The sequence below is a fragment of the Aspergillus eucalypticola genome, assembly GCF_003184535.1.
Source record: "Aspergillus eucalypticola CBS 122712 chromosome Unknown BO83scaffold_8, whole genome shotgun sequence".
Classification (NCBI taxonomy): domain Eukaryota; kingdom Fungi; phylum Ascomycota; class Eurotiomycetes; order Eurotiales; family Aspergillaceae; genus Aspergillus; species Aspergillus eucalypticola.
In genome coordinates, this window is record NW_020290282.1 from 621464 (window position 1) to 647803 (window position 26340).

At 50.4% G+C, this 26340-nt stretch overlaps 10 protein-coding genes across 10 annotated transcripts; 6 read left to right on the forward strand and 4 right to left on the reverse strand.

The window, feature by feature from the left end:
• The first annotated feature begins 557 nt into the window (after positions 1 to 557).
• Positions 558 to 3721, forward strand: BO83DRAFT_357987 (putative potassium uptake transporter). The gene is made up of 11 exons (XM_025529282.1): positions 558 to 635; positions 693 to 813; positions 892 to 1028; positions 1101 to 1290; positions 1349 to 1482; positions 1536 to 1577; positions 1629 to 1961; positions 2022 to 2136; positions 2193 to 2907; positions 2959 to 3002; positions 3058 to 3721. Exons 1-11 carry the CDS (start codon positions 599 to 601, stop codon positions 3332 to 3334), a joined length of 2145 nt encoding a protein of 714 aa, XP_025389708.1. The 5' UTR covers positions 558 to 598; the 3' UTR covers positions 3335 to 3721.
• Positions 3722 to 4508: 787 nt separating this feature from the next.
• BO83DRAFT_397567 (alpha,alpha-trehalase) lies at positions 4509 to 6977 on the forward strand (the record flags this gene model as incomplete). Its single annotated transcript, XM_025533195.1, has 5 exons — positions 4509 to 4634; positions 4707 to 4782; positions 4857 to 4978; positions 5043 to 6781; positions 6851 to 6977. 5 exons carry the CDS (start codon positions 4509 to 4511, stop codon positions 6975 to 6977), a joined length of 2190 nt encoding a protein of 729 aa, XP_025389709.1.
• A 2345-nt stretch (positions 6978 to 9322) lies between these two features.
• Positions 9323 to 11165, forward strand: BO83DRAFT_310012 (isocitrate lyase 1; the record flags this gene model as incomplete). Its single annotated transcript, XM_025527419.1, has 5 exons — positions 9323 to 9526; positions 9589 to 9744; positions 9799 to 10141; positions 10196 to 10748; positions 10805 to 11165. 5 exons carry the CDS (start codon positions 9323 to 9325, stop codon positions 11163 to 11165), a joined length of 1617 nt encoding a protein of 538 aa, XP_025389710.1.
• An 818-nt stretch (positions 11166 to 11983) lies between these two features.
• Positions 11984 to 13802, forward strand: BO83DRAFT_387380 (hexadecenal dehydrogenase; the record flags this gene model as incomplete). The annotated part of the gene is made up of 4 exons (XM_025532711.1): positions 11984 to 12129; positions 12226 to 12456; positions 12578 to 13377; positions 13435 to 13802. 4 exons carry the CDS (start codon positions 11984 to 11986, stop codon positions 13800 to 13802), a joined length of 1545 nt encoding a protein of 514 aa, XP_025389711.1.
• A 1454-nt stretch (positions 13803 to 15256) lies between these two features.
• BO83DRAFT_407160 (kinase domain-containing protein) lies at positions 15257 to 16546 on the reverse strand (the record flags this gene model as incomplete). Its single annotated transcript, XM_025533932.1, has 4 exons — positions 15257 to 15838; positions 15874 to 15930; positions 16000 to 16039; positions 16094 to 16546. The coding sequence occupies 4 exons, from the start codon at positions 16544 to 16546 to the stop codon at positions 15261 to 15263; spliced, it is 1128 nt and encodes a 375-aa protein (XP_025389712.1). The 3' UTR covers positions 15257 to 15260.
• A 459-nt stretch (positions 16547 to 17005) lies between these two features.
• Positions 17006 to 19215, reverse strand: BO83DRAFT_238150 (integral membrane family protein). The gene is made up of 9 exons (XM_025526944.1): positions 18566 to 19215; positions 18485 to 18514; positions 18210 to 18429; positions 18067 to 18101; positions 17914 to 18019; positions 17814 to 17868; positions 17702 to 17764; positions 17543 to 17641; positions 17006 to 17491 (listed from the first exon to the last, which is right to left on the reverse strand). Exons 1-9 carry the CDS (start codon positions 18722 to 18724, stop codon positions 17056 to 17058), a joined length of 1203 nt encoding a protein of 400 aa, XP_025389713.1. The 5' UTR covers positions 18725 to 19215; the 3' UTR covers positions 17006 to 17055.
• Positions 19216 to 20478: 1263 nt separating this feature from the next.
• BO83DRAFT_397572 (tyrosinase family protein) lies at positions 20479 to 21805 on the forward strand (the record flags this gene model as incomplete). The annotated part of the gene is made up of 3 exons (XM_025533196.1): positions 20479 to 20880; positions 20932 to 21017; positions 21073 to 21805. The coding sequence occupies 3 exons, from the start codon at positions 20479 to 20481 to the stop codon at positions 21803 to 21805; spliced, it is 1221 nt and encodes a 406-aa protein (XP_025389714.1).
• Positions 21806 to 22060: 255 nt separating this feature from the next.
• Positions 22061 to 24158, reverse strand: BO83DRAFT_407163 (putative AP-3 adaptor complex subunit mu; the record flags this gene model as incomplete). Its single annotated transcript, XM_025533933.1, has 3 exons — positions 24074 to 24158; positions 23596 to 24015; positions 22061 to 23522 (listed from the first exon to the last, which is right to left on the reverse strand). The coding sequence occupies exons 1-3, from the start codon at positions 24115 to 24117 to the stop codon at positions 22061 to 22063; spliced, it is 1926 nt and encodes a 641-aa protein (XP_025389715.1). The 5' UTR covers positions 24118 to 24158.
• Positions 24159 to 24316: 158 nt separating this feature from the next.
• On the forward strand, positions 24317 to 24898 carry BO83DRAFT_377203 (uncharacterized protein). The gene is made up of 2 exons (XM_025530921.1): positions 24317 to 24489; positions 24552 to 24898. The coding sequence occupies exons 1-2, from the start codon at positions 24381 to 24383 to the stop codon at positions 24731 to 24733; spliced, it is 291 nt and encodes a 96-aa protein (XP_025389716.1). The 5' UTR covers positions 24317 to 24380; the 3' UTR covers positions 24734 to 24898.
• Positions 24799 to 26220, reverse strand: BO83DRAFT_377204 (uncharacterized protein). Its single transcript, XM_025530922.1, has one exon. It carries the CDS (start codon positions 25967 to 25969, stop codon positions 25181 to 25183), a length of 789 nt encoding a protein of 262 aa, XP_025389717.1. The 5' UTR covers positions 25970 to 26220; the 3' UTR covers positions 24799 to 25180.
• Between the last annotated feature and the right edge of the window lie 120 nt (positions 26221 to 26340).

The window sequence follows — 26340 nt, forward strand, 5'->3', positions numbered from 1 at the left end:
CTCTCATCATTGGGAGGAACATGGCTGAAGGGATTCACTCCCTCAACAAACCTTCCACTAGTATTGCGGATGGTTGGCGTTTGCCTGTCTTGCCTTCTGACGATCTCAAAATCATCTCCAGTGGTCGTCTACTCCAGTCAGCGCACATCAAAAAAGCAACCTGGTGTTCTGCATTTTCCACGCCGAAGGTTGCTGCGGCGATCTTCACTCGCCGTCAGCCACCTTTTCTAGTGTGCACTAGAACCGTTGGCTAGGAAAATTCCCTCCCAGATCGCAAAGGTGCATCTATACAGCCTCCATCTAAGCTCTGGTGACCGATCGCGTGGGGTCGTGATTTTCTGGAACGGTATTGGTCCGGACAAATCGCTCATTCTACCAGCGCGGGGCTCTATTGGCACAGAATAAAGATCTCACAGCGGGCTCTCCCAAGATCCTAGTCCCGGTAAAGAGTCAGAGATTGCTGTCGAATTTGGGTAAACTAATCTTTTCTAGTTTCGCCTCTTCAGTCATTGCATGCTGGTATTCGTGATTGGTTTGTCCCTTACCGCGCCCCAATCGTTTCGTTCCCGATCTATGAGCATACCTGCCGCGACGCAGTATGTGGAAGCTGCAGGCTAATTTTATCACTCTACATTGTGTGTTGACTATCATTTCAATAATGGTGGCACAAATAGCTCATCTACTGGGGACAGATGCATATATCCTTTTCCTGAGTCTTCTGGGATTGGTCGTTCTTTACCCCTACGGCAATCTCCGCGCCATCGATGCATACTTCTTCGGTGTAAGCTCTTCGACCGAGTCAGGGCTGAACACGTTAGTCGATCGTTTCTTCATTCGTGCTACTTACTTTCGGCTCATAGGAGCCTAGTCTGACGTGGATATTATATTTAGAGTCGACGTTAAGGACTTGAAGCTCTATCAGCAACTCTTCGTCTACTTTGTCCCAATTGTCTCGAACCTCGGATTTATCAATATTCTGGTGGTGGTTGTCCGCTTGCTATGGTTCGAGAAACGACTCAAAGAAATTGGTAGGTCCTTTCACGTGCTAGTGCTAAGTTGCGCGGTGTTCGAACTCTCACTGATGCGATTAACTTCAACAGCACCTGGTGTCCTTGATCGAAAGAGTAACCCATCGAACTATGATTCCGCTCGCTATGACCCTGAAGCGCATCATCGGGGGCAGGGTGAGCCTACTACGTCAGAAAACGTACCAGGTGACTCAACAGAGAAGGAAGTCGACGATGGCCAGCGCTTTGTTGGCTCGCAAATCGGTCATGTGGTACCCGAAAGGTGGGAACGTGGTTCGACACTTGATGTCGCTATGAATCGCAATCTAATCGCCATATAGGCCTAGAAGCAGTGGAGGAGTACGACCTGAAAACGACAGCTCAGATGCACCTACTGTTGGTTTATCGCGGAGTATCTCCTTTGCGGACACTACCAAGGCGCTCTACATCCCTTCACCGCGGGAGCGTGACAGAGGTACCTTGATTTCATGGCGCGTTGACGGCCAGGCAATAGCTTATAGGAAATAGGGGTGCCGATAGCAGAAATCCAACGAGGACCGGGTGAGGACGGTAAGCCTAATCACAAGCTCTGTTGCAATCATTCAGTCTGACACCGGGTAGTCATCGAAGAGGAAGATGAGGACGCCGAAACTGAGCGGAGAAACTCTGAAAATACGGATGACGTGTCTGAGAATGGTAGGAGCGCTACCGGTGGCTTACCATTCGAGCGGGTAGCATCGTCTCTGTTTGTGATCGGGAAACAACCTAGCAGAGCCCGAGAGCCATCTCTGCGGCCGGCCATATCTCTCTCCAAAGACGCAAACCTGCCGGAACTCTCCGTACAAGCAACACTTGGAAGAAACTCGCAGTTCCACAACCTGACTGCTGCAGACCGAGAGCGACTTGGTGGCATCGAGTACCGGAGCCTGAAGCTACTCCTCAAAATTGTGATCGGTGCGTATATACAGCTTCGTTCCCTCTTCTGCGTTCAGGAGGCTCATCTATCATCAAAAGTTTATTTTGTTGGGCTCCATGTGATTGGTGTGGTGTGTCTTGTCCCTTGGATCTTGCATTCGAATCGCAAGTATAGGGACTACCTCGACGAATGCGGTCAAAATGAAGTCTGGTGGTAAGTCCTGGCATATATGACTCTTACAGGCAATCTGTATATCCTAATAACTATAGGGCGATTTATTCGGCTCAGACGATGACTAGCAACCTGGGACTTACACTTACTCCGGATTCTATGATATCATTCAATGATGCTGTGTTCCCTATGCTAATCATGAGTTTTCTCGCTTACGCTGGAAATACTTTATATCCTTGCTGCCTCCGTCTTCTCATCTGGGGCATGTCCAAGTGTATTCCTGAGAGCTCTTCTCTTAAGGAACCCCTGGAGTTCCTGTTGAAGTACCCTCGTCGATGCTACTTGCTCCTTTTCCGCAGCAAGCCAACATGGATCCTATTCGGGATAATCTTCGTATTGAATTTTGTTGATGTCCTTTTAATCCTGGTCCTTGATCTCGACAACCCAGCGGTGAATGATCTACCTGGGGGACCTCGTGTGGCGGCAGCTATCTTTCAGTCAGCATCTTCACGGCACACAGGGACAGCATCGTTCAATCTTGCCGACGTGAACCCGGCAGTCCAATTCAGCTTACTCGTCATGATGTACATTTCGGTGTTCCCTATCGCTATCAGTGTACGAGCCTCCAACATCTATGAAGAAAAATCAATCGGGGTATTCTCATCAGAAACCGATATGGACGAAGGTGACGGCAAGAGATACGTCTTAATGCACATGCGAAACCAACTCAGCTTCGATTTGTGGTATATTTTCCTTGGAATCATGTGCATCTGCATTGCAGAGTCGGGGAAAATAATGGACCCCACGAAGCCGGTTTGTGACCCTCCTGGACCGTTGGAAGCATCGCTCTGACCTGGACAACAGGCATTCTCCGTGTTCGCGATATTTTTCGAAGTCGTCTCAGCCTAGTGAGTATAGCCACGCCATGGTTACTGCGCGTAGATGTACCTAACGTATGCACAGCGGAAACGTCGGCCTAAGTCTAGGATACCCGACCGCCTCCACCTCCTTCAGCGCTCAGTTCGATATCTTCAGTAAGATAGTCATCTGTGCCATGATGATTCGTGGACGGCACCGTGGACTGCCATATCAGCTCGACCGCGCGATCCTTATCCCCAACAACCGCCTTGTGGAGGATGATAAAGTTGAAACGCGACCAAGTATCTCCCTGCCACGCATCCGCAGTATGGATCCGACGGACAGCAGATACATGAAGATGAAGAAAGCCCATACGAGATAGCAGGAAAACTTTTGTCTTTTGGGTTTGGGCGACTCTCTTCAGGCTTTCTTGCTTTGCCGGGGGAGGTGAAAGGTTAATGAGTCTTGGGTGTGTACAGGCTGTCCCACACCGAAGAAGATCTAGAATGTACATAGACTGAAAGATCATCCCACTTTCATTGTTGCTGCGTGCTCCATACTAGAGATATATCTATCGAGTGCCACGTCAAGAGCTCGACCAACAGATGCCGCGGAGACCCACAGACCTCCTTCATTTTTGCTTTATTGGTTTGGTCCTCGTGACCACTCGTTATCTGGCAGTAAATTGCTTTTTTCTTTTTTCAGGATTACTCCTTTTTCTTCACATTTTCTCATTATTCCTTGTTTGGCCTGAATTGTCCAACAACTTATCTCCAGAGTCCATTCAATGCAGCACAAGTAGGGCGGAGACAGCCGAGGGAAATACCGAAGGGGGGGAATTATTGAGTGGAGCGGCGACATCATCGGGCCCGTGGCGTCATAGTCTCCAAGGGAACTTCATTCTCTACATCGATGGGATGTTGTTGGGTGCTGCCGCTCAATCCGGGCAAGAAATAACAATTATAATCACAATAGATAATCAAAAATCCCCCCTGTTAGCGAAGAGTACAAATTCAACAGTCTGAGACTACTTCTCCTTTTCTTTTTCTTTCTTAAGTTTTCAATCTCAGCCAGTATATATTGAGAGTTACACACCGCCGAATTGCACACAAACAAAAACCTTCAAAGGAACCAGCCAAACCGAAGACCGGGTGTTGTGACGTACCCCCCCAAATCGCACGGGAGCTGAACCGCCGCTGGTGGCCAATCCATCTTACACCAAAAACTCCCTTTGTCATGTATTTGCATTGTCTCTCAATCCTCTAACTTACCCAATACCCTACTGTTTGTCCTACCATCCTACCCAGCTTTAGCGAGATTGTCTGAGGTACGAAGAGCATAACCTCTTTTTTTTTTCTTGGGTACCGTCTCGAGTCCAAGAAGAGTACAGCGCCACGAACGGGCCTAGCGTCTTCAATAATTGGTGTCGCAGTGTCACCCCTTAACCCAACCATCCATCCACCCCTGCTCGGATCCCCCGTTTTCGCTCTAGCCCTTCGTTTGTTGGGCCTGTCATCGAACGTCTCTTCTATCTACCATCCCACAATCTCCCGACGATGAGCTCGCCAAGTGCTCAGCATCGACGCAACACGTCTCTCGATCCATTCTCCGATCCCGACGTCTACTATGGCGATGAGGATAATATTGCTCGCATGAGAGACCGTAAGCGGGCATTCTCTTCGGTACGTCCGGATTCCATCGCTCCCCTAAGATAAGCTGAGAATCAGCCTTGCTGACCCCACGCCTGTGTACAGACTCTGAAATCGTTCAATCGGGATGACATTCAAGAATTTCTCGGAGGCCAATTCCCCGCAAGAAGAGCGAGTCATGGTACGTCAAAAGAAGAGAACGATCAATTTCCCAAAGGTATCCAGGGATTGTGGGCTAACCCGCGGGGTATACAGATGAGACACCGGCCGTTCCCCGCAAATTCCTCATTGACGTTGACGCAACGCTCCACAGTCTGTTGGAGCGGGAAGACACAGATCGGAACATGCAGATAACGATAGAAGATGTGGGCCCCAAGGTATGTGTGGTCGGATGTCGAAAGTATTACGGCCACTTCGAGTCACTAATGCACTGTCTTGCAGGTATTCTCCGTGGGAACCGCTGCATCTTCGGGATACAACCGATTCGACCTGCGAGGAACATACATGCTTTCCAACCTCCTTCAGGAGCTCACAATCGCCCAGGACTACGGTCGGAAACATATTGTTCTCGATGAAGCCCGTCTCAGTGAGAACCCTGTCGCACGTCTCTCTCGTCTCATCAAGAACTCCTTCTGGAACGCCCTGACACGGCGGATTGATGGACATAACATTGCTGAAGCTGGTCGCGATCCAAAGGATTGGACAGACGACCCACGACCCCGGGTCTACGTCCCTCCGGGAGCCCCGGAGCAGCTTGAGTACTACAAGGGCATTGCGGAAGCGCATCCCGAGCTGCGCCTGGATGTGCAGTTGTTGGACTCGAATATTACTCCGGAGTATACCAGGAGGTTGAATGATAAGCCCGGTCTTCTGGCATTGGCCATGGAGAAGAAGGTTGATGAAGCCACGGGGAAGACCGAGTACAGTGGAGTTCCGTTCGTGGTCCCGGGAGGAAGGTTCAACGAGCTATATAACTGGGATAGCTATATGATGTCTCTGGGTCTGCTGGTCAGCAATAGAGTCGACCTGGCTAAAGGCATGGTGATCAACTTCTGTTTCTGCATCAAGCACTACGGGAAGATCTTGAACGCAAATCGTTCGTACTACCTCATGCGTTCCCAGCCTCCTTTCTTGACCGACATGGCTTTGCGTGTCTACGAACGGATAAAGAACGAGCCTGATGCTATGGATTTCCTTCGCAATGCGACGCTTGCCGCAATCAAGGAGTACTATAGCGTTTGGACGGCCGAGCCGCGATATGATCCGGTTTCTGGTCTGTCCAGATATCGCCCCGAAGGTGAAGGAGTGCCTCCGGAGACGGAGCCGACTCATTTCCTTCATATTCTGACTCCATATGCCGAGAAGCACGGCATGAGCTTTGAAGAATTTGTTGAGGCCTACAACGAAAAGAAGATCCTGGAGCCAGAGCTCGACGAGTACTTCCTGCATGACAGGGCCGTGCGAGAGTCGGGACATGACACCAGCTACCGTTTGGAGAGAGTCTGTGCCAACCTGGCTACCGTCGATCTGAACTCACTGTTGTACAAGTACGAGGTGGACATTGCCCGCATCATCCGCACCTACTTCAAGGACAAACTCGAGATCCCGCAGGAATTCCGGACCGCGTCGACCCAGGATATCCAATTCGAGTCATCCTCGGTCTGGGACCGTCGCGCACGCAGAAGAAAGATGCGTATGGACACTTACCTCTGGGATGAGGAGAAGGGAATGTATTTCGACTACGATACTGCCAAGCAGGAGCGCACCTCGTACGAGAGTGCTACCACCTATTGGGCGATGTGGGCTGGTCTCGCGACACCCCACCAAGCATCGCAGTTGGTGCAGTCCCTCAAGCGGTTCGAGGCCTACGGAGGCCTTGTCTCGGGAACTGAAGAATCTCGGGGTGCCGTTGGCCTGGATCGGCCTAACCGGCAATGGGATTACCCGTACGGATGGGCGCCCCAGCAGATGCTGGCATGGACAGGTTTGATGCGGTATGGCTACCAAGAGGAAGCCGAGCGCCTGGCATACAAGTGGCTGTATATGATCACCAAGGCCTTTGTTGATTTCAACGGCGTGGTGGTCGAGAAGTACGACGTCACCCGGCCTATTGACCCACACCGAGTGGATGCCGAGTACGGCAACCAAGGTGTGGATTTCAAGGGGGCTCCCCGCGAAGGGTAAGCGTTGTTCCCTCCCTGATGAGTAATAACCATGCGAACGCAACACTAACCCGGTCATCTCTCTAGGTTCGGATGGGTCAACGCCAGCTACGTGTATGGACTGGAAATACTCAATGCCCATCAGCGACGCGCCCTGGGAGCCATCACGCCGTACGAGACGTACAACAAGGCGGTGGCTGTCCAAGACTACTAAAATTGGAATCCCGAGGATGACAAAGACAGGAGAGAGCATGATCGCATTTAGCGCGGCTATTTGTTTTCGCCCGTCGTGGCACTTGTCGACTTTCTGCACAAAAAGGAAAAATGGTTATGCGGGCACAGTTTCTATAGCTTTAGAATCGGTTGGACGAGGGGACATCTTGGCTTTTTGGTTATAGAGGATGCATTGCCTACTATGATTGAGTTGACTCAATAGTTGATTTATGCTGATGCAAAGAGAGAGAAGGGAGCTTGTTATCATTCCGAGGTGGACATATCCCAGAGTAGAAGTGACGAATCTTCTTGAATGCGGCGTTTATCTTTTGGATGATTGATTGTTCTTTTTGATGTTCATTGTTCGGGTTTGCGTTTCCAGCCACAAAGTCCACGATAAAACGATTAGGTAGTAACGAGAAATAGTACGTAGTAGTTAATGCATTCTTCCGGACTTGGATGATAATGATGATTGATTATGATGAGGCTTTATCCTTTTACCCCGTAAGCACTAGATGCAGCTAACAACGATCGGAGATCAATCCAGGGTCTGGTCTGAGTCTGACTCAGAAGTCACGACTGTCAGATGTATGAATGGATGGATGACCTCCCACAGACAAATTCACATGTGAATGAAAACACATACATTCTAAACTACCTACAACCCAATATTGCTATTTTCTTTTTCATCAGAACATCCATCCCTCCCAATTTATCCATCCGTTTCCCCAAGCTCACACCGTAGGTAGTCCTAATAATTGACACACGACCACGCAGCCCCGAAACCCCCAAACCCAGCCCAGCCCAGCTGAAAGCTCCATGCATCAGCCCCCAGAATCTCCGAATACTTAACCACTTATCACCCAACCACTCAGCTCAGTAGATAGCAGTGTACCTTTGTATACGGAGTAGATCTGCACACACACACACACACACCCTCTCATCTTACAATAACAAGTATACTATGTAATTACAACTTACTATCCCTGTAGACAAAAACACAAGAGCTACTCATCTCCGAAACACAACCCACGCACTCCCTCACAACATCCAACTTCCGATGAATTACTTACTTATTCTCGGCCATCGTCCGAACCCCTCCTCCACAAGTACACCAACACTCTTGCACAAATAAACCCCAAATAAATAGATACGAAAAAGTAGTAGAAGACTCGGAACACCATCTCCTTAACTTCCCGACCTTGCGTGGCCCCTCAAGGCAATGAAGAAGACTATACGGAAGGGACAGCTACGTTAAGTAGATCGGCTATGAGATGGACAGCTGATTGGGTGGCGGGATGCCGAGGCTGATTTTCTTCCCCGTGTTGTATTGATGCCTGAGGGGCATGGATACGGGGTGGGGAGGGACTGAGCCTATGGGGATGGAGGCCTGGGGGGACGGGAGTGGTATGGTATTGTAAATGGGTAGAGTCGGAGGTGGTTGTTGTAAGTTTGGTGCTAGGCACATGCTTACTTAGTTATGTTTGGAGGTTGGACAACGTCATTTACTCAGATTGTTATGTTACTATGGGGTGGGAGGTTGTTTCGTGGGGTAGCTAGTATGTACATTTGATAGTGGGATAATATGCTATGCAGTCTTTTAGAGGGAGTGTTGTTCTTGTTTGCTAGTATGTAGTAGGAATTTAGAAGAGAACAATTCAGGATTAAGTTGATTCTCGTAAGAAGGAAAATAAAAATGTAGAAAGTAGAGTTAATTATTGCATAGCAATTGATTCCAACTACTAACTGCAGAGTGGCGACCTGTTTTCGGCTTGGTCCCTTTAGACCGAGGATCTTCGTCTGGTCTCGATCCTCTCTTCCGAACCAGCAAAACCACTCACTACTGAGACTCCTCCTCCACTAACTTGGCTTGTGAAACCCTTGGTTCAACCTAAATGTTTTCGACTCACCCCCGGTTTTATTTTATGCAAGAAAATCAGATACTCCGGGGGCGGCAAAGCTGACTGTCTGTCCCCTTTGGTCCTTGGCCCTTGGCCCTTCTTTCCTTCTTGTCCCGCTGAACCGAACGTTTACCGACCAACCTTGTGCTGGTGCTGGGTGGCCCCGATGACTTGTGACGCATCGAGGGAATTTATGGCGCATGCTTTAAGTAGCTGGGTGTTTTCCCTTTGGCTTGTGATTCCGGTTTTCTTTTTTGTTGATTGACTTTATTTGACTGTAACCTTTTCTTCTCTTTCTCTCTCCTCTACTCTCCTCTCTTCTTCCTCTGTCTTTCTCTTGTCGGTTGTATGTGAACATTGTTGGATACATTGTATTATACTATATCCATTTGCATCAATTTAGATCTTTGCTTATATTACCCCCTCGGCTATACCACACATCATCATGGCTTCCTTTGAAGAAGAAGACCGGAAGTATCTGGACGATGTCCAGGCCGTCCAGAAGTGGTGGCAGGACTCCAGATGGAGACACACCAAGCGGCCCTTTACTGCTGAGCAGATTGTGGCCAAGCGTGGTACCCTGAAGATTGAGTATCCTTCCAATGCTATGAGCAAGAAGCTGTGGAAGATTTTGGAGAGCAATTTCGAGGTTCGCATGTCCCTGCTGTGTGGTGGTTAGGTCAATCATGAGCTTACCTTTCTCTTCCGCAGAACAAAGTACCTAGCTTCACCTATGGCTGTCTCGAGCCCACAATGCTCACCCAGATGGCCAAATACCTTGACACCGTCTACGTTTCTGGTTGGCAGAGCTCCTCCACTGCCTCGTCCACCGATGAACCCTCTCCTGATCTTGCCGACTACCCCATGGTAGGTCTCAGAGGATGTTGGTAATTGTGAGATCACTGCTAAGACTCGAGTTAGAACACCGTCCCCAACAAGGTCAACCAGCTGTTCTTGGCTCAGCTGTTCCATGACCGGAAACAGCGCGAGGAACGCATCACCACCCCCAAGGAGCAGCGTGGCAAGGTGGCAAATGTGGACTACCTGCGCCCCATCATTGCGGATGCTGATACCGGACATGGTGGCTTGACGGCTGTGATGAAGCTGACCAAGCTGTTCGTTGAGCGCGGTGCTGCTGGTATTCACATTGAAGACCAGGCTCCGGGTACCAAGAAGTGCGGCCACATGGCCGGAAAGGTGCTTGTGCCTATCAGCGAACACATCAACCGTCTGGTGGCTATCCGTGCGCAGGCGGACATCATGGGTGAGTAGTATCCTGATTTGCTCAATCCGCATAGCATTAACTGACTTTATCCAGGCACCGACCTGCTTGCCATTGCTCGAACCGACTCCGAAGCTGCCACTCTCATTACCTCCACAATCGATTACCGTGACCACGCCTTCGTCGTGGGATCGACGAACCCTAACCTCCAACCCCTCAACGACCTCATGGTGGCTGCGGAGCAGGCTGGTAAGAACGGAAACGAGCTGCAGGCCATTGAAGACCAGTGGACTGCCCAGGCTGGCCTGAAGCTGTTCAGCGAAGCTGTCATCGACACCATCAACAAGGGCTCCTCTGGTAACAAGAAGGCCCTCATTGATGAGTTCCTGACGAAGGCCAAGGGCAAGAGCAACCGCGAAGCCCGGGCTATCGCCAAGGACATCACTGGAGTCGACGTCTACTGGGACTGGGACGCCCCTCGCACCCGGGAGGGCTTCTACCGGTACCAGGGAGGTACCCAGTGTGCGGTGAACCGCGCCATTGCATATGGACCTTTCGCGGATCTCATCTGGATGGAGAGCAAGCTGCCCGACTATGCTCAGGCGAAGGAGTTCGCCGACGGCGTTCACGCCGTGTGGCCGGAGCAGAAGTAAGTGTGGTCTTGATTTGCATTGGTAAGGCCTTGACACTGACATGTCCCTTTAGGCTGGCGTACAACCTGTCGCCCTCGTTCAACTGGAAGAAGGCGATGCCGCGCGATGAGCAGGAGACGTACATCAAGCGTCTGGGAGCCCTGGGATACTGCTGGCAGTTCATCACCCTGGCGGGTCTGCACACGACGGCGCTGATCACGGATCAGTTCGCCAAGGCGTACGCGAAGCAGGGAATGCGGGCGTACGGCGAGTTGGTGCAAGAACCGGAGATGGAGCAGGGAGTGGATGTGGTGACTCACCAGAAATGGAGTGGTGCCAACTACGTGGATAATATGTTGAAGATGGTGACGGGCGGCATTAGCAGTACGGCGGCTATGGGCAAGGGTGTCACGGAGGATCAGTTCAAGCACTGATGATGGAGGGGTGAGTAGTTGGTGGCTGACTGCAGATCTGCATATTGCTTTTCTTTCTTTTTCTTCTATATTATTCATGGTTTCCATTTTGTTCCCGTGAGCTAGCTTTTGATTTATCATCGTATATACCACAATGTGATAGTTCGTTGACATTAAGTTGATGAGGGTGATGAGCAGGGGGAAAAATAAGCTCCTAAGCTATCCGCAAACAGAATCCCTTGCGAGGCAAGTGGGTCGCGTGCATGACTCAACCCGTAGCTGTCATTTGTTAATTAAAGATAAGTCAGTAACATGTGAGCAGTGGCCAACAACGGTTCTCCGTTCGTAAAAAGCAGACCTTGCGAGTGGAAATGTCCTCGGTTGTGCCGCGGAACAGATGAGGGGAAAAAGGGAGGGCATGTGCCCGGAAATGGATGATGGACGGAGAATGCATGGGGGTTTTTCTGCCCCTAAAAAAAAGAACGGCTCGGTGAATTTGCTGATCACCAATCCACCCGGTCCTCGGTCGGCGGAATGCTGGCTGCTGCTCATCATATTAGCTGGCCTGACGAACATCCTCACCTCCAGTTGTTTCTTCGTATTCCCTTACTCATTACTCATAGGAGTAGATAAGGCACTCGTCACGGTGCTTCTGAAAGAATCAGGGGCTTGTCAGAAACAAGAGCTCCGCATTCGGATTCCTTCTTAAACTACTAGTTCTTCTCGGCTGAACTTCCGCCTTTTTTGATCCTTCGTTCCTCTCCTCCTGTTCCCATTCCCTCCCTCCTGTCATCTTCATCCCTTCCCCTCTCTCTCTCCACCACCTTAATTTACTCACCATGGGTGCCATTGAAATCCCTCCTCTGGAGTATACTCCTGTTGACGAGGTCGCTGAACGCGTCTCTCGCTGCCGCAAGACTTTCCATGAGCATACCACTCGCGATGTGGAGTACCGGCTGGTCCAGCTCCGGAAGCTTTACTGGGCGTGAGTTGCTGTCCCAAAGTACCTTATTTCACTACCTTTCGGGTAGCTCCCCGCATGGCTTTAATATGTAACTAATTAATCTACTGCACGCAATAGCATTAAGGATCGTGTCGACGAGATCCATGAGGCTTTGCGTCTTGATCTGAACCGGCCTCTCTTTGAGGCCGTCATGGCTGAGAGTACCTGGCTGCTCAATGACATTGTCTTCGTTTGCCGCAATCTCCCCAAATGGGTCAAGGATGAGAAGGCCGAAGACATCGACCTCACCTTTAAGTTTACCAGTCCCAAGATCCGCAAGGATCCTTTGGGTTGCGTCTTAGTTATTGGGTATGTTTTTCCTTTTTGTTTTTGATTTCTGTGGGATTTTCAACAAAAATTTCTCCCCTCCCCCCTATTTTGTTTTGGTTGGGGTTTGAGACAAGGCTAACGGCGACCATTATGGGGTCAGTGCTTTCAATTACCCTTTCCAGTTGACGCTGGGTCCAGTTATTGGCGCTATCGCAGCGGGTAACACCGTTGTCATTAAGCCTAGTGAAAAGTCCTCCAACTGTGCGGTGGTCATCCAGCAGATTATCGAGGCTGCTCTTGACCCCTCCGCCTACACCATTGTTCAGGGTGCTATTCCCGAGACTCAGGCCTTGTTGGCCGAACGCTGGGACAAGATCTTCTTCACCGGCAGTGCTAATGTCGGTCGCATCATTGCTAAGGCAGCGGCTCCTAACCTCACCCCCATTGTTCTGGAGCTGGGTGGCATTAACCCCGCCATCATCTCCAAGAATGCCGACCCCCGACTGGTCGCGCGCAGACTATTCTGGCCCAAGCTGATGAACGCTGGTCAACTCTGCACGTCGCAGAACTACCTGCTGGTCGAGAGGCCGCTTGTCGATGCTGTCGTGGAGGAGTTCAAGAAGGTCTACAAGGAGTTCTACCCCCAGGGTGCCAAGGGCTCTGCGGACTTCTCCCATATCATTGACGATGCTTCTTTCCACCGTATCAAGGGCATGATCGACAACACCAAGGGCAAGATTGTCATGGGTGGCAGCATGGACGAAAAGGAGCGCTTCATTGAACCCACCGTTGTTGTAGTCGACTCGCCTGAAGACTCCATGATCACACAAGAGAGCTTTGGTCCTCTCATTCCTATCCTGCCTGTTGACAGCGTCGAGCAGGCTGTCCAGATCGCCAACGGCGTCCAGTCCACGCCTCTGGGCCTCTACCCGTTCGGTTCCAAGGCGGAAGTTGAGCAGAGTATGTTTCTGGAGCTGTATAATTTACCGTACAACTTAAAATACTAACGTGCTGCAGTCCTGTCACAGACCCGCTCCGGCGGTGTTGCCGTCAACGACGCCGCCCTGCACATCCCCACCCTCCCCTTCGGTGGTGTTGGCGAGAGCGGTCAGGGTGCTTACCGGGGTAAGGCCAGTTTCGATGTCTTTGTGCACCGTCGCACAATCACCACTAGCCCTAGCTGGATCGAAAGCTTCCTCGCCATCCGCTACCCGCCCTACAACGGCAAGGAGGAGCTCTTCAAGAAGGCTACTACTTTGATTCCCGACTTTGACCGCGACTGCAAGAAGGTCCAGCTGAGCTGGCTCAGATACTTCTTGACTCTTGGTGGCGGCAGTGCCAAGTCCGGTGCTGCTCGTGCCACTGTTGTTGCTGCTGGTGAGTGATTCTTTCACTATCAACACATGTCGTTTTTCTGCTTCAACCCCTTTCACTACTGCGTATCGTTTGTTTGATATGCCAGACTTCTTACCTCCGCATCCCCTTCAGACCGAGAGTGAATTATCCCGCACGTCGCTTCCACGTTAATTGGATACCCCGATACCCTGGATACGTAATTTACATATACACTAAACATAATATTTATTGATAATATTGCTTAATGTTCTACACATAATGTTTTGCTTAACTTTCACACGATGTACGAGCATTTACTTACATATCTATGATTAGTGGCTTATATCGCACGTCAAGTGCTCGAGCGCCGATTGGCGAAGCTCTAATTGCGCCAGCATATCTTTACCTATTTCGGTCTTCTATTTGGAGTTAGTCTTGCTTTTGGACGACTATAAGACCGTGTGCCATTCGTTGATCATTTCCTTTCCTTTCGTTTCTTTTCCTTTTGGTCTGTTCTGTGGTTCTTGTTTGGGATGGGGGTCGATTCACCATGTATGTAAAATGATCTGACTAGCTGAAAGTATGCGAACATGACGAGGTAGGTGGGTGGGTAGGCATGTACATACGGAGTAGGAGTGAAGCTATCTAACTAAGATTGAGTGGTTTATGTCGATCTTCATCAATTAGGTAATTCGGAGTAGTTAGTTAGCTGTTAGCTCGCTTAGGAAGTCGAGTGTAGATCATACATGTGGAGAAAAGTAGCCTCCAAGTTGTTGACGTGACGCTATCCTTAAGCCTTCAGGTCGCGTAGGGGTAGAACATCTCCAGGCAAGGTTTCTTCATATGATCAAATATTTATATCACAGGCCTACTTCCAAGTAGTATAAATTTTACGGATCTGAATTCAATTATATATCCGTCGAATATCTATATCTAGCCAGCTATTATCAGTTAGTTAATGAAATTACACACACAACTAGCCAACTTAACTATCTTTACCAAAAGATGAATAAAAGAAATAGATACTAGTAAGAGCAAAGACACTAACTAACATTATGAACCCAAAGATTAGTAGTAACTTAGTAGTAGAACCATCCATCAACCCCAACTACTAACTAAACCAGGATAATGACAGCCACTGACCTACAATCAACCATCACGATGTTCCTTTTTTTTTTTTTTTTTTTTTTTTTCTTTTCCTTTTCCCTTTTCCCTAGATACAGAACCTGATGATGATGGATCGCACGGATCAGACGAGGGGGGTTAAGAAGACCTGCTATCTTATTCCACAAGCGGAAGGCACGTTGCAATAAATGCATTAAAAATTTCTTGATATATATCTAGTAAGAGACAGACGGTCGCATTGATTAACACCTATAAAAAGAAGAAAATAAAAAGGTTACGCTTTCAACATTCAGAACAGAGAAACCCATGAAGCGAGAGACCACGCCGCGAAACCCGTCAATCCCAAAAAAGCACAAAGAGAAAAAGCATACAAAAACTTGGTATCAACAGCCATGATTCTCCATGATAGCTCTGAACGAAGGGTCACGCAGAAGCTGGGTTGCGGTCAGACGCTTCGCCGGGTCGTAAGTAAACACACGAGACATAATAGAAAGCACATGGCTCCGCTCCACTGGGTCGGCGTCGGGACAAAAGCTTGCAATTCTAGACTCAAGAGTCCATTTGGGATCGGGAGTTTGATTATGGTCATACCAGGAATCACGGCTCTCGGGATGAGTATAGAGTCCCTTCCACTCCTCGGGCAGAGGACCTAAAGACAACACGAAAACACCAATAATTCCACCATTGAAAAACGTAGAAAAAGGCACGTTGCCAAGGTAAAGTTCCGAGAAGAGGATCATATAATTCCACATGTCGCAGGCAGGACTGGGATCTTGTCTATGCAGGCGGTCCGGGGAGCAATATTGTAATGGTGGATAGCCACGTGGAGTCACGGGATCGCTCAGTTTCTTTGCCAGACCAAAGTCGCTGAGATAGAATTTTTGGGTTTGTAGGCTTTGGGAGATATTAGCAGGTCCAACGAGCTCCCCTTCCTTCCAGAGATCGTCCACCGGTTCATTTGCTTCAATGGCCGGCCCAATGCCTTGTATTTAGCACTCCTGGGTAGAAGGTGGAGGGGTTGCATTCCCGACATACAATTTCTCTCATTCAAATCTGTTTGAAATAAAAACATCAGCATGCGGGCGAATAGAGAAAAGAGCAGGATTTTTCGGTGTCACTCACCACGGTGGACTATTCCGGCCTCGTGTAAACTCTCCGACGCCTCTAGCAATTGCAGAGCAGCGGACATGCGAGTAGTCATGGACATTTAAATCACGTTCGGACAGTAAAGACATGGGCCCATTAAAGGAAATACTTGAACCGTATGGTGACATCCATCTCCTGGAAGTAGAAAGGTTTCCAGATACGTCACAAAATGAGAGGAGGCATCACGCACATTCCGAACGATTTCGTCCTGCAGGCGGATCTCACTTTCACCCGATTCTCCTGCAAACATAATCTTGAGGGCAACGTCCCTGCTATTTTGCTGGTCATTGGCCATCCAGACAGTCGAGAAGCCGCCGGATCCAAGCTTATGCTCTACCAGGTACCTCTCATTGATCAGGTCTCCAAGGCGGATGGGATAGAAGACATCTGAGGTTATCTTTTTATCATATCTGTCCCAGGGCTCGGCAACCTCTTCTAGGTCCATTTCCTCGTCTTCATTACGCACGAAGTCGCCGAAGTCTTCCTTGCCATCTTGGTTGCAGTATTGATTTGCTGCTGTCATTTCGATCACACCTGTTATACCACTCGAAGGTACTACTTCGATGCCAGCAGATTTTGGGGGGACCGATACGGAGTTGAGAGATGGAGGTGGTAAATTTGTTCAACGAGGACGGGGCTTGTATTATTGTTGGTTTGGTACGAATATCAATTTATCCGTAATACGTGAAACAGTTCAGACAAATCTGGCAAGCTGACACACTTGCGGAGTAAATTCACTAGTCCATTCGCATGTGTTGGGGATGTGCGGGTGAGGAGTGTGAACTGTGAGGAGTTGCCGCGACGGATTGATGAGGCGTTTGGGGTGGCGTTGAGGGGGAGGCTGGGGCCTGTGGTTGTGGAGGTGCCGAAGAATGTGGGGGTAGGGGTTTAGTTTCGATGTTCTATTGTACTGGGGTGGGTTGGAGGTAGATGTGGGATTGAAGTGTTGTTGGCAGGTCTATGTATATGGTTTGATAGTAGGGAAGTATTGATGATATGGTATTTAAGTAGGTAGTGGAAGTGACTGTAATATTATACCTCCTCGTTGGGTAACTGTGTTCTTTTCCCTCGGTTGTTTCGTATTACCTGTTCCGCTGTAGTATGTGTGACTACCACCTCTGTGGTGAGCACGATTCCCGCTGATTCTTGACGGGTCAGGATGTATTCCTCGCTGGTGTGGCTGCCATCGCGGTAGTGGTATTTGGTCGTTGTTGTTCCGTACTTGGAGTTTCTCTGGGCAGCACGGGGATCGCCTTCTTCCAAATCCTCCGGGTCCAGAACGCTGAGGGGTCTGCTGCGCACGGATGGCTGTGGGTAGGATGGGGATAACGATTGTAGTCGGTACTTCTTGCTACCGTATGTGTAGCGCCGTGTTTTAGTTTGGGATCCATATGTGCCCAGGAATTGTTTGAAGAGGGGCTTCAGTGTGGGCAGGCTGCCTGCTATAATGCCCATGTTGGACTCGACGCTGTGGTGGGTTTGTTAGTATGGGTGATAAACGGTGGGGAGGTTTGCGTACACGACCCAGATTGTGAGGGTAGAGTAGTCCCATAGGAGGTCGCCGGTGCGACCATAGTTGGGCAGGACAGAGAGCTTAACGATTGCTGCGGCGCAGGCACTGAAGTTTGGTTAGGGGATGTAATTATGAGGGAAGGAGGGGGATATATTGGTTGCTTACAATATCCCCAGTCCCAATATGCAGACCAACGAGGCTTTCACACGTCGGTTAACCTGCAGGTGTCTGTGGCTGTTAGTTGAGAAAATCGTGCAGTTTTGAGACGAGGACAAACCGTAGCATTATCGCCGGTAAAATGGCAAATATGATATCTGTCAAAACATTCAGACCTGGGATCGTCAGCAATGTCCTAAGAACATGAGCAAGTTCCCTACCGGTATTTGTGTAGCTCAATTTTAGGAGCTGTGGGGATGTGAAACACTGTGATTTCACATTCTCATCCCAGATGGATCGGATATCTTTACACTCAAACATGAGTGTCTGCCATCATTAGTAGTGATTCATTATACAGGACGGGAGTGACAAACAAGAAAGCATATTATGGTATAGAGTAGCATGACCACTGCCACAGTCATTAGCCATTGATGGAATAGACAGAGCAGGACTAGCTGATCAAAGCAGTTCCCATCTCCCTGCAATTGTCCAGCATACAGCTAGGTTCATGACATACCCATTACTACCCAGATGAATATCTTATAGCCCCGTCGCGGGGCAAACCGGAGGAGAAACAGCCCAATGGAGATCTTGACGAGCCCGATTGCCCACATATAAATTCCCTGAGTGGCGAAATTTAGGTGTGTCGCTATCGAGGCCGTATTTTCCACATAGACCGTATGTCTTCCTGCACCATATATGACCTCTGGGATTATCACAGCAAATCCACCGAGTGACTATGGGCGTCAATGTCAGATTCCAGGCTGCTAGAGCGTCGGGAGGGGAGGTTACAAGTGCCATTGTCAACACCATGACATAATCCTAGCTGCAGGTCAGTGTCCATTCTCCGGCTGCTTTTTGTCCTATACTCACATCGGGCCCAACATTTCGGATGAAAAACACACGGACATACATCCGGGCTAGGACCGTGAGTAATGCAAAAGCCGTGGTGATCGATGTAGCTGCCAAGATTTGGGGTCCCTGGCTCACATCAGGCAAGCCCGCGCCCCCCAGATGAGAATTAGCCGCCATAGTCGCACTCAAACTGGGGTATGCTTGTCATGGTACGATCATGAGTATCCTTAGAAAACAGAGGGGGCAAATGGGCGATATAGCATCGGGTCACCCAGATCGCAGGATCAGAGCTTGCGAAAGCCTTCCACACGCGCTAGCGGCCTATTCTGCCGGTCGTATGCTTGTAATCCTTCTCCAGGAGCGTCGCAATGAAAGATAACGCTAGGGAACTAGAGGAATGACTAGGAAGTTAGGATTTCTTGCTGCTCTGGATTCCGGTGGTAAAGGATCCCACTACCAGGATCTCCGATGCTAGAACTGGTAACCATCTGCTTCGTTGTCCATGCCGCAATCGACCCGTCCATTTCAGCTCTGCCACCTTCATCTGTCAGGTACAATCTAATCAATTTCGCTTAATCTCGGCGAGAGGACCCGGTTGGCCCCCTGGCAAGGCCTCCAATAGGTCACGGTCTCTACAGTATGTCCGAGGCATTAAGGACGGCTGAACAGGAACATGACCAATGGGATAGTTCATGTCCATGTGTTGAACCTTGAACGCTCAGGTAGAACCTCGGAACGGCTCAACGACGTTTGTGAGTGGAGCTGACATCGTGCCATCCGCGCATCAGCTTGGAGTCCCACACACCAAACACAGGCCGAACGCGAAACCCCTGGCGATTCCCCTGTAAGAGTACGTGTACGTCCTCGAATCTGTTTATTCCTGTCATTGCGTGCGGATATCTCCGGCGGCACAGCACAGTTGTTTACTTAGCGTAAGAGCTAGAGTTAGGGTTCATCTAGATATAAATTAATTTCTCTCGCCTAGTCAAGCACCAAGCCAGTTGGACTGGACGTTTCGCACAATGGACCGTAATAAGATAACTTACTAGCAATAATGGCTTAGAGCAAGCCAAAGATAGCAGAAAAAATTAGCATATGCAATGCTCAATTGGGTAGATCTGGCTCGCAATGTTTACTGATCGTCTGTGTTTGGTCTTGGATGGAGGATCACACTTGGGCCACAGGCGGGATCGTTCAGGGATCGATCGATGAGCGGGTCAAGCCACTGAGAGCAGCGATTCCACTTTCAGGGCATTATAAGATATTGGAGGAATCGAAGGATCCGATCCAGCCGGTGGAGGGATCCTTGGTTTGTCGGAGGAAAGAGAAAGAGGGTGGAACCGTCCGACCCGCGAGCCGTCATCGCTTAGCGGGTTCCGTCCCATACCGTATGATACTTTCGAAACTTATTCTTCTCCAGACATCTTCTTGGAAGTACAACACTGTCATAGCCCTGCATATACGACGACCTCACTATAAACATCCACCATCCACGTTCTTCTTCCAGTGGCTCTGAGCCTCCCGATCCCACCTCAGCAAACATGATTCTCACCATTCATGTGTATTCATCACCTTCGGTCAACTCTGGCGGAGTCTGGGACCGATAGTGGAGCTGTCAGAAAGTCTAGAGCAGACAGCGCATCGCCCTAACTGCTTAGACTGCCATTGTTATTGGAGCTGTTTCGAACTCCATGTTTGCTCGGTCAGCATCCTAGTCTATTAGGGCTCCGTTCTATTTCTCGCCGGCCATCCGAATCTCCATCAATAGCATAGGCTCGTGCCCATAGCGAGATACGAACATCTAGGCGATCTAAACAAGGGATGAACACTTAAAGGGTTGGCATTCCCCTTTTGGGGACCCCTCTTTCTCTGCTCAGGCTGCGTTCCCGTTCTGTCTTGCCTCTGCCTCTCACTGCCCTGAAGCCAACCCAATGGTTGCTCTCAAGGCCCTCAGTCTGGGCCTGCTTGCTTCGCAGGCCTGGGCCGTGCCCACAGCCTCCCATACGGCTCTCACCAGCCCAGCTGCATCCGACGTTGCCGTGGCTGCCGCAGCTGCCAAGCTCGAGCAATTGTCAAGCTATGCCCTTGACCAGACTCTGGCAAACCTTCCCAGCAGCTCCGAGGACAAGCAGGCCTGCACGCGAGAGACCCTGCGCATCCGCCGTGACTGGCGGACCTTCTCAAGGCCCGAGAAGAAAGACTACATCAACTCGGTGCTCTGTCTGCAGAAGCTTCCCTCGCGCACCCCATCGCATCTAGCCCCAGGTGCTAAGACTCGCTATGATGATTTCCTAGCCACGCATATCAACCAGACTCTGGAGATTCACTATACGGTACACGTTACTTGCCCAGAAGTCTAACCCCAACACTAACAAGAGTCTTAGGGAACCTTCCTCGCATGGCACCGCTACTTCACCTTTGAATTCGAGCAAGCCCTCCGTGATGAATGCCACTACGCAGGCGACTTCCCGTACGCCCCTCTTTCTCCCTCACCCCCTCACTCCCCAACTAACCTCAACTCACAGATACTGGGACTGGGGCTACGACGCCATCCACACAATGGAAGCGTCCGAAGTATTCGACGGCTCCGAGACCTCCATGTCCGGCAACGGCTACTACATCCCCAACCAAGGCAACATCTCCCTCTACCTCGGCGATTACGCCCCTATAATCCTGCCCCCTGGCACCGGCGGTGGCTGCGTAACCAGCGGGCCCTTCAAGAACTACACTGTGAACATGGGCCCCGCTGCGCTCTCCCTCCCTGGAGGCGGCACCGCCGCCGTCTCCAACCCCCTCAACTACAACCCCCGCTGCCTGAAGCGCAGTCTCACCACCGCCCTTCTGCAAGATTACAACACCTACCCCAAGATCACCTCGCTTATCCTGGACAATGACGATGTCTGGGACTTCGAGATGATCATGCAAGGTGTGCCAGGCAGTGGGTCGATTGGTGTTCATGGATCCGGACACTATAGTATGGGTGGGGATCCGGGACGAGATGTCTATGTTAGTCCTGGAGATCCGGCGTTCTGGCATCATCATGGTATGATTGATCGGGTTTGGTGGATTTGGCAGAACTTGGATTTGAAGAGTAGGGAGTATGCGATCTCGGGAACGGGAACGTTCTTGAATGAGCCGGCTAGTAAGAATACTACCTTGCAAACGGTTGTGGATTTGGGGTATGCCAAGGGAGTGCCGAGGAGGATGAAGGATTTGATGAGTACGACGAAGGGGCCGTTCTGTTATGCTTATGTTTAGATTGGGGAGGTGTGGGTGGATATCATGATACTGTTGGGAGTGATGGGTTGTATAGTTCTAGTGAGAATGTATATAGTATGTGTGATGCAAAAGTAAATGGCATGATCTTGTTGGTACGAGAGAATGTCAGAACCGGACTCATACAACAATTCATAGTATTTTCTTCCGTTTTACATGGTTGTTGGAGTTGGCAGTAATCCTAGAGTACTTGTCATATCCAATAGATCAATTGTTAGATGTATAGCAATGTAGTATCTAGCATCTCCGTTCCACTCCCTTCCGACTCATACAGATATATTTCACTCCCTTATATGGTTTCACTCCCTCGCCTAGTCCGCGACTCCGCCGCGGATCGATGTTCAGGCTCTCTACCTTGAGCCCCGAGGGAAGCCAGCCACGAACAGAGAACGACACCGCCGCCGAGTTAGGCATAAGTGTCGCGTTTAGTTGGGTCTTGGTTTTCCGGGGCGCCGAAAGGAAGAGGGAGGAATCGGAGTAGGCTCGGCTGGGTGATTGTTTCTGTGATTGTGACTGTGACCGGGGAAGTGACGGTGGGGGTTGCGGCGAGGATGATTGAACGGGCGGTGTAAGCGTCTGCGATTGTTCGGGTTCAGGAGTAGGAGTATGTGTGAGTTGTTCGGGATCCTCCAAGTTCAAGGAGAGGGGTTCAGCGGGCGAGGAAGCTGAGGCTTCTGCTGCCGCTGCCGCTGCTGCTGCGCGGGAAGATGATTTCTTGACAACCTTCTTCTTCTTCTTTTTCTTGGTCTTGCGTTTCGTCGTGTCTGCTTCAGGATTCTGGTAAGACGCGTTGGCGTCGTAGTAGCCCTGAAGGAGATTGGTGTCTGCGTCGATTTCTTCGACATCGTCGTCCAGCTCGTCATCCGCATAGTGTCCTACGACGGTGCACCGGAGCGTCGCCGTCCCGGAAATAGTGCCGGCATCTTTGGTCGGCACGCGCCATTCTAGTACGCCGTTGCCCGGTGAGAATAAAGCCTCTCCACGGCTGGCTTGCATGTCTGTGATGTTCCGGACCGATTTCGGAATCGGGACGGTCACCACAACCTCTTCTAGCGCTGGCGCTGAGGAGTTGCCGCCTCCACCCCCGAGAAAAGAGGGTGTGGACGTGCCTGATCCGCTACGCCCGACACCAGGTCGGCTGGAGGATGAGTATCCCGGGAAATTTGTGTTGAGAATAAGACGGACCTCAAAATCTGAGCCAGTCGGCCCAAGCGATTTACGGATGTCCACAATAGCCGGCAAGAAAAGCTTCTCCATATGACTCGGGGGTTGATCAAGTGTAGGGTCTGTTGGCATGAGGTCCACCTCGTACCCGGCAAGAATGAACCGACCGTCTGGTGGTACAAAGCTGAGCTCGCCAGGGTTCTCCCGCCAGCGCGCCAGGCGCACGCATGGGTGAAATACCGGCAACTCCAACTTACGTCCCAAAGCTTTTTGACCACCGGGTGCTGTTAACGAAAGAAGCAGATCAGGGACACCGGATATTTTGGCGGTGAAGGCGATAGTACCGGAAGACATCGCAGAGAGTATTCGCCCTGATGGCGCCATCGTCACGGAAAGTGACTCGATAATATCAACATAGAGCTCGTTGGAAGTGTGTCTCACCCCGGACTTTCTCCAGGGGATCGCAGGTCCTTGGGCCGCGGCGGCGGCTGATTGCTTCATGGCACTGGGTTGTCCCAGAATCGGTGTCGATGATCTGCGCATAACAAAGGCCGTCAGTTCACTGAATATAGCATGGTGACCTTCATCCGGTAATAGTGGGCACTTACCCAGGCAATCCAACGCCGCCTAACAGCTTCCCCATCCATCCTGGCATTTCCACTACCTCCTGTAGCGCATTGGGCTCTGTATTGCAAACAACCCCCGCATCGCACATTTCGTGCAGAAGCTGTGCGACCACATCATAGTTCGCTTGGATCTTGGTGGAAAGCAATGGTGCTCCAACGAAGTCCTCGAGAACATCAACAACCCGATGAATGAATTCCAAGGCAAGTAGCGGTTCCGTATCGACCTCGGACAGCGCCAAGAACAGCAGGTTGGACTGCACTACCGAAAACACTGTCACCGGCGGAGTTGTGTTTGGAAAGTAGATGAGTGACGGGCGCGGAGCTGCATAGGCGTTATAGAGGGGGAGAATGGCCGATGCGGAGGGCGGACGGGAGCGATAGACCTGCTCGACGATCGGATTGCTGGAAGAGGACAGGTCAGTGACTGCTGGAAGTCAGAACATTGGAAGGAACGGCGTGCCTCTGCTCATCATAGATATAGAGCGCATCGACCTGGCCGCTCATGATGGCGAAGGCGACCTATCCCGACCGGTGGGAGTGTAATGTAGTAGGCAGAGGTGGTCATGGTGTAGCAATGATGGTCGGTGATCCAGCGGCCCCCATTTAGCGGAGTCCAAAAGCCCCTCGTTCTGCCGCCGATCCCCGCCTTTTCATGCATTTCCTCTGAATGGCTGCAGCTCGCCGCAACGAGCTAGTCTCCTTGATCGAGACTCGTCTGGACTGCTCTCTAAAAGACCTTTTTTGTCTCTCGTTGATTCTCTAGAACAATGTCTTCGTCTACCCAGAATAACAGCGCCTTGGATGTCCAGCCCAAGGACGCGAAGCGTGCACTTGCGGAGGACGCATATGATGACTGCCTATCGTGCAGAGTCACTGGTATTCTAATCTTTGTTTCTGGGCGATAATCATGGTACTATAGCTAATCTGATGGCTTACAGGATCCGCCGCATTCATCGGCCTCGGTGTGTACAGTTACTACTCGGGATTGAAGAACCTCAAGATGAATGAAAAGGCAATCATGCAAGGAACAACCAAGTATAAGATGGGATCTCGACATCTCGGGCTCTTCACCATCTCTGCGACACTAGTTGGGATGGGAATTTATAGAGCCTTCAACTGATGAAGCCACGACGATTTGTATATCATGTACTCTATACCATATATTCTACTCTGGCGTTGGTTCTTCTGGTAACGGGAATGCACATCAAGTCAAGCGCTTCACCACTAATAAACATGTACAAAGCAGTATATAGAAAGGATCGTACGATTAATATAACACTAGCCGCCTCACCGGGTATCGCCATGTCTGATAACCTCTATATTTAAATAGTAATGATGACCGAAGGAAATGGGATATGACAAGGAAAAGGTGTAAGCAAAGAGAATATGAGCACAAGGATAGAATGAAGATGACTGCGGAAAGATGACCCGTGGCCCACCAAAGGGCCACATGCAATACTCCTACTAATGCACCGAAAGAGAAACAAAGAAGAAACCACAAAGAATGCAATTGACCGCTGCGTGACCGTGAGAATATATGCTCGTCTATTCGTCGATACCATATTTTCTAGGTGAAGCGGCCACGTTTGCCGCCCCCAAATATGTCTCGATTGCCTAGACCAGACAAGTCGAAGAAATCGGGCACGTTCAGCTTTCGTTTCGAACCGATCCCGACGGACGGTTCATGAGGGGACGACCGAGTGTTTGAGCGGGTGAAGTTATTATGACGATTCTGTTGCCGGGCGTTTCGAGGCAAAACGGAGACGCTGACCGGGGCACCATCTTGAGACGCTGGAGTCGAACTGTCGGTGGTTTGCATGTCCATGTCTTGTTCTGGGAATTGCGGAAAAGTGGGCCCGGCAGTAAACGTGAAGATAGTTGGACGATCGAAGTCGTTTGATTCAGAGGCATGAGGGGTCGAAGGTGTTGGCAGCTGTTGCTGCGGCGGAGCTGGAGCTTGCTCCTCCGACGATAACTTGGAAGGCTGTCGGATCGGTTCGGATTCTGGCTGTGCCTTGCGGGTGGCAGCCGGCGTTGCGCCTCTGGTTTGTTTCTCAACCTCATCATCGTCGCTAGGGGCACCACTTCCATCACTCCGTTCCGTGGCCCATTGCCGAACTTTCCAGCCCTCCCCGTCTCCAAGACCGAGGTTCTCCCGATCTAGAAAGTGTAGTAGATCCTCAATTGCTTCTTGGTATCCAGCTTGCTTGGCTTGCGACTGTTCGTAGACAGCATTCTTGTAGAGATTCGTGACGGAGAGAGCAGCAGCCTTGAACGACTGTAGGAGCTGCTCAGGAGGTTGTGGCCGAGGCGTGGAGCTGGGCAGTGACGTGTTTAGGGATCTCATCGAGTCCATGGTGTGTGGTGTGGTGGCAGAAGCAGTCTGCCTGGGAGACTTTTGACAATAAATACTAGCGTTGGCGTCACTAGGAGGGGTGACTTGAACCGTGCTTCTGGGAAACAGGGGGTTAGGCAAACTCCGAGGCAACCCCAACAAAGATCAGGAAGAGGCAGATATGACTGATAGTCTGGACTAAAAGAGACAGGCCCAAAGAGGGGGCGTTATAGAGGAGAAACAACAAGTTCCGCAGGCTAACAAAGGACGTTGGCTGGCGATGACCGTTCGGAAAGGACGCTGGCGCAGCTGATCTTTCTTTGCGTCTGTCCCGGTAACGTGACCCACAGCGGGGAAACTGGTCTTCCGCCGCCTGCTGACTCAGAAATGAC

Coding starts and splice junctions, on each gene's coding strand:
- BO83DRAFT_357987 (XM_025529282.1), top strand. CDS start 599: ATGTGGAAGCTGCAGGCTAATTTTATCACTCTACATT. Junction 814..891: donor ACCGAGTCAGGGCTGAACAC/GTTAGTCGATCG, acceptor TATTATATTTAG/AGTCGACGTTAAGGACTTGA. Junction 1,962..2,021: donor ACTCCTCAAAATTGTGATCG/GTGCGTATATAC, acceptor TATCATCAAAAG/TTTATTTTGTTGGGCTCCAT.
- BO83DRAFT_238150 (XM_025526944.1), bottom strand. CDS start 18,724: ATGGCGGCTAATTCTCATCTGGGGGGCGCGGGCTTGCCTGATGTGAGC. Junction 18,102..18,209: donor ATTCATCTGGGTAGTAATGG/GTATGTCATGAA, acceptor TGACTGTGGCAG/TGGTCATGCTACTCTATACC. Junction 17,642..17,701: donor ATATTGGGACTGGGGATATT/GTAAGCAACCAA, acceptor ACCAAACTTCAG/TGCCTGCGCCGCAGCAATCG.
- BO83DRAFT_377203 (XM_025530921.1), top strand. CDS start 24,381: ATGTCTTCGTCTACCCAGAATAACAGCGCCTTGGATGTCCAGCCCAAG. Junction 24,490..24,551: donor CCTATCGTGCAGAGTCACTG/GTATTCTAATCT, acceptor GATGGCTTACAG/GATCCGCCGCATTCATCGGC.
- BO83DRAFT_377204 (XM_025530922.1), bottom strand. CDS start 25,969: ATGGACTCGATGAGATCCCTAAACACGTCACTGCCCAGCTCCACGCCT.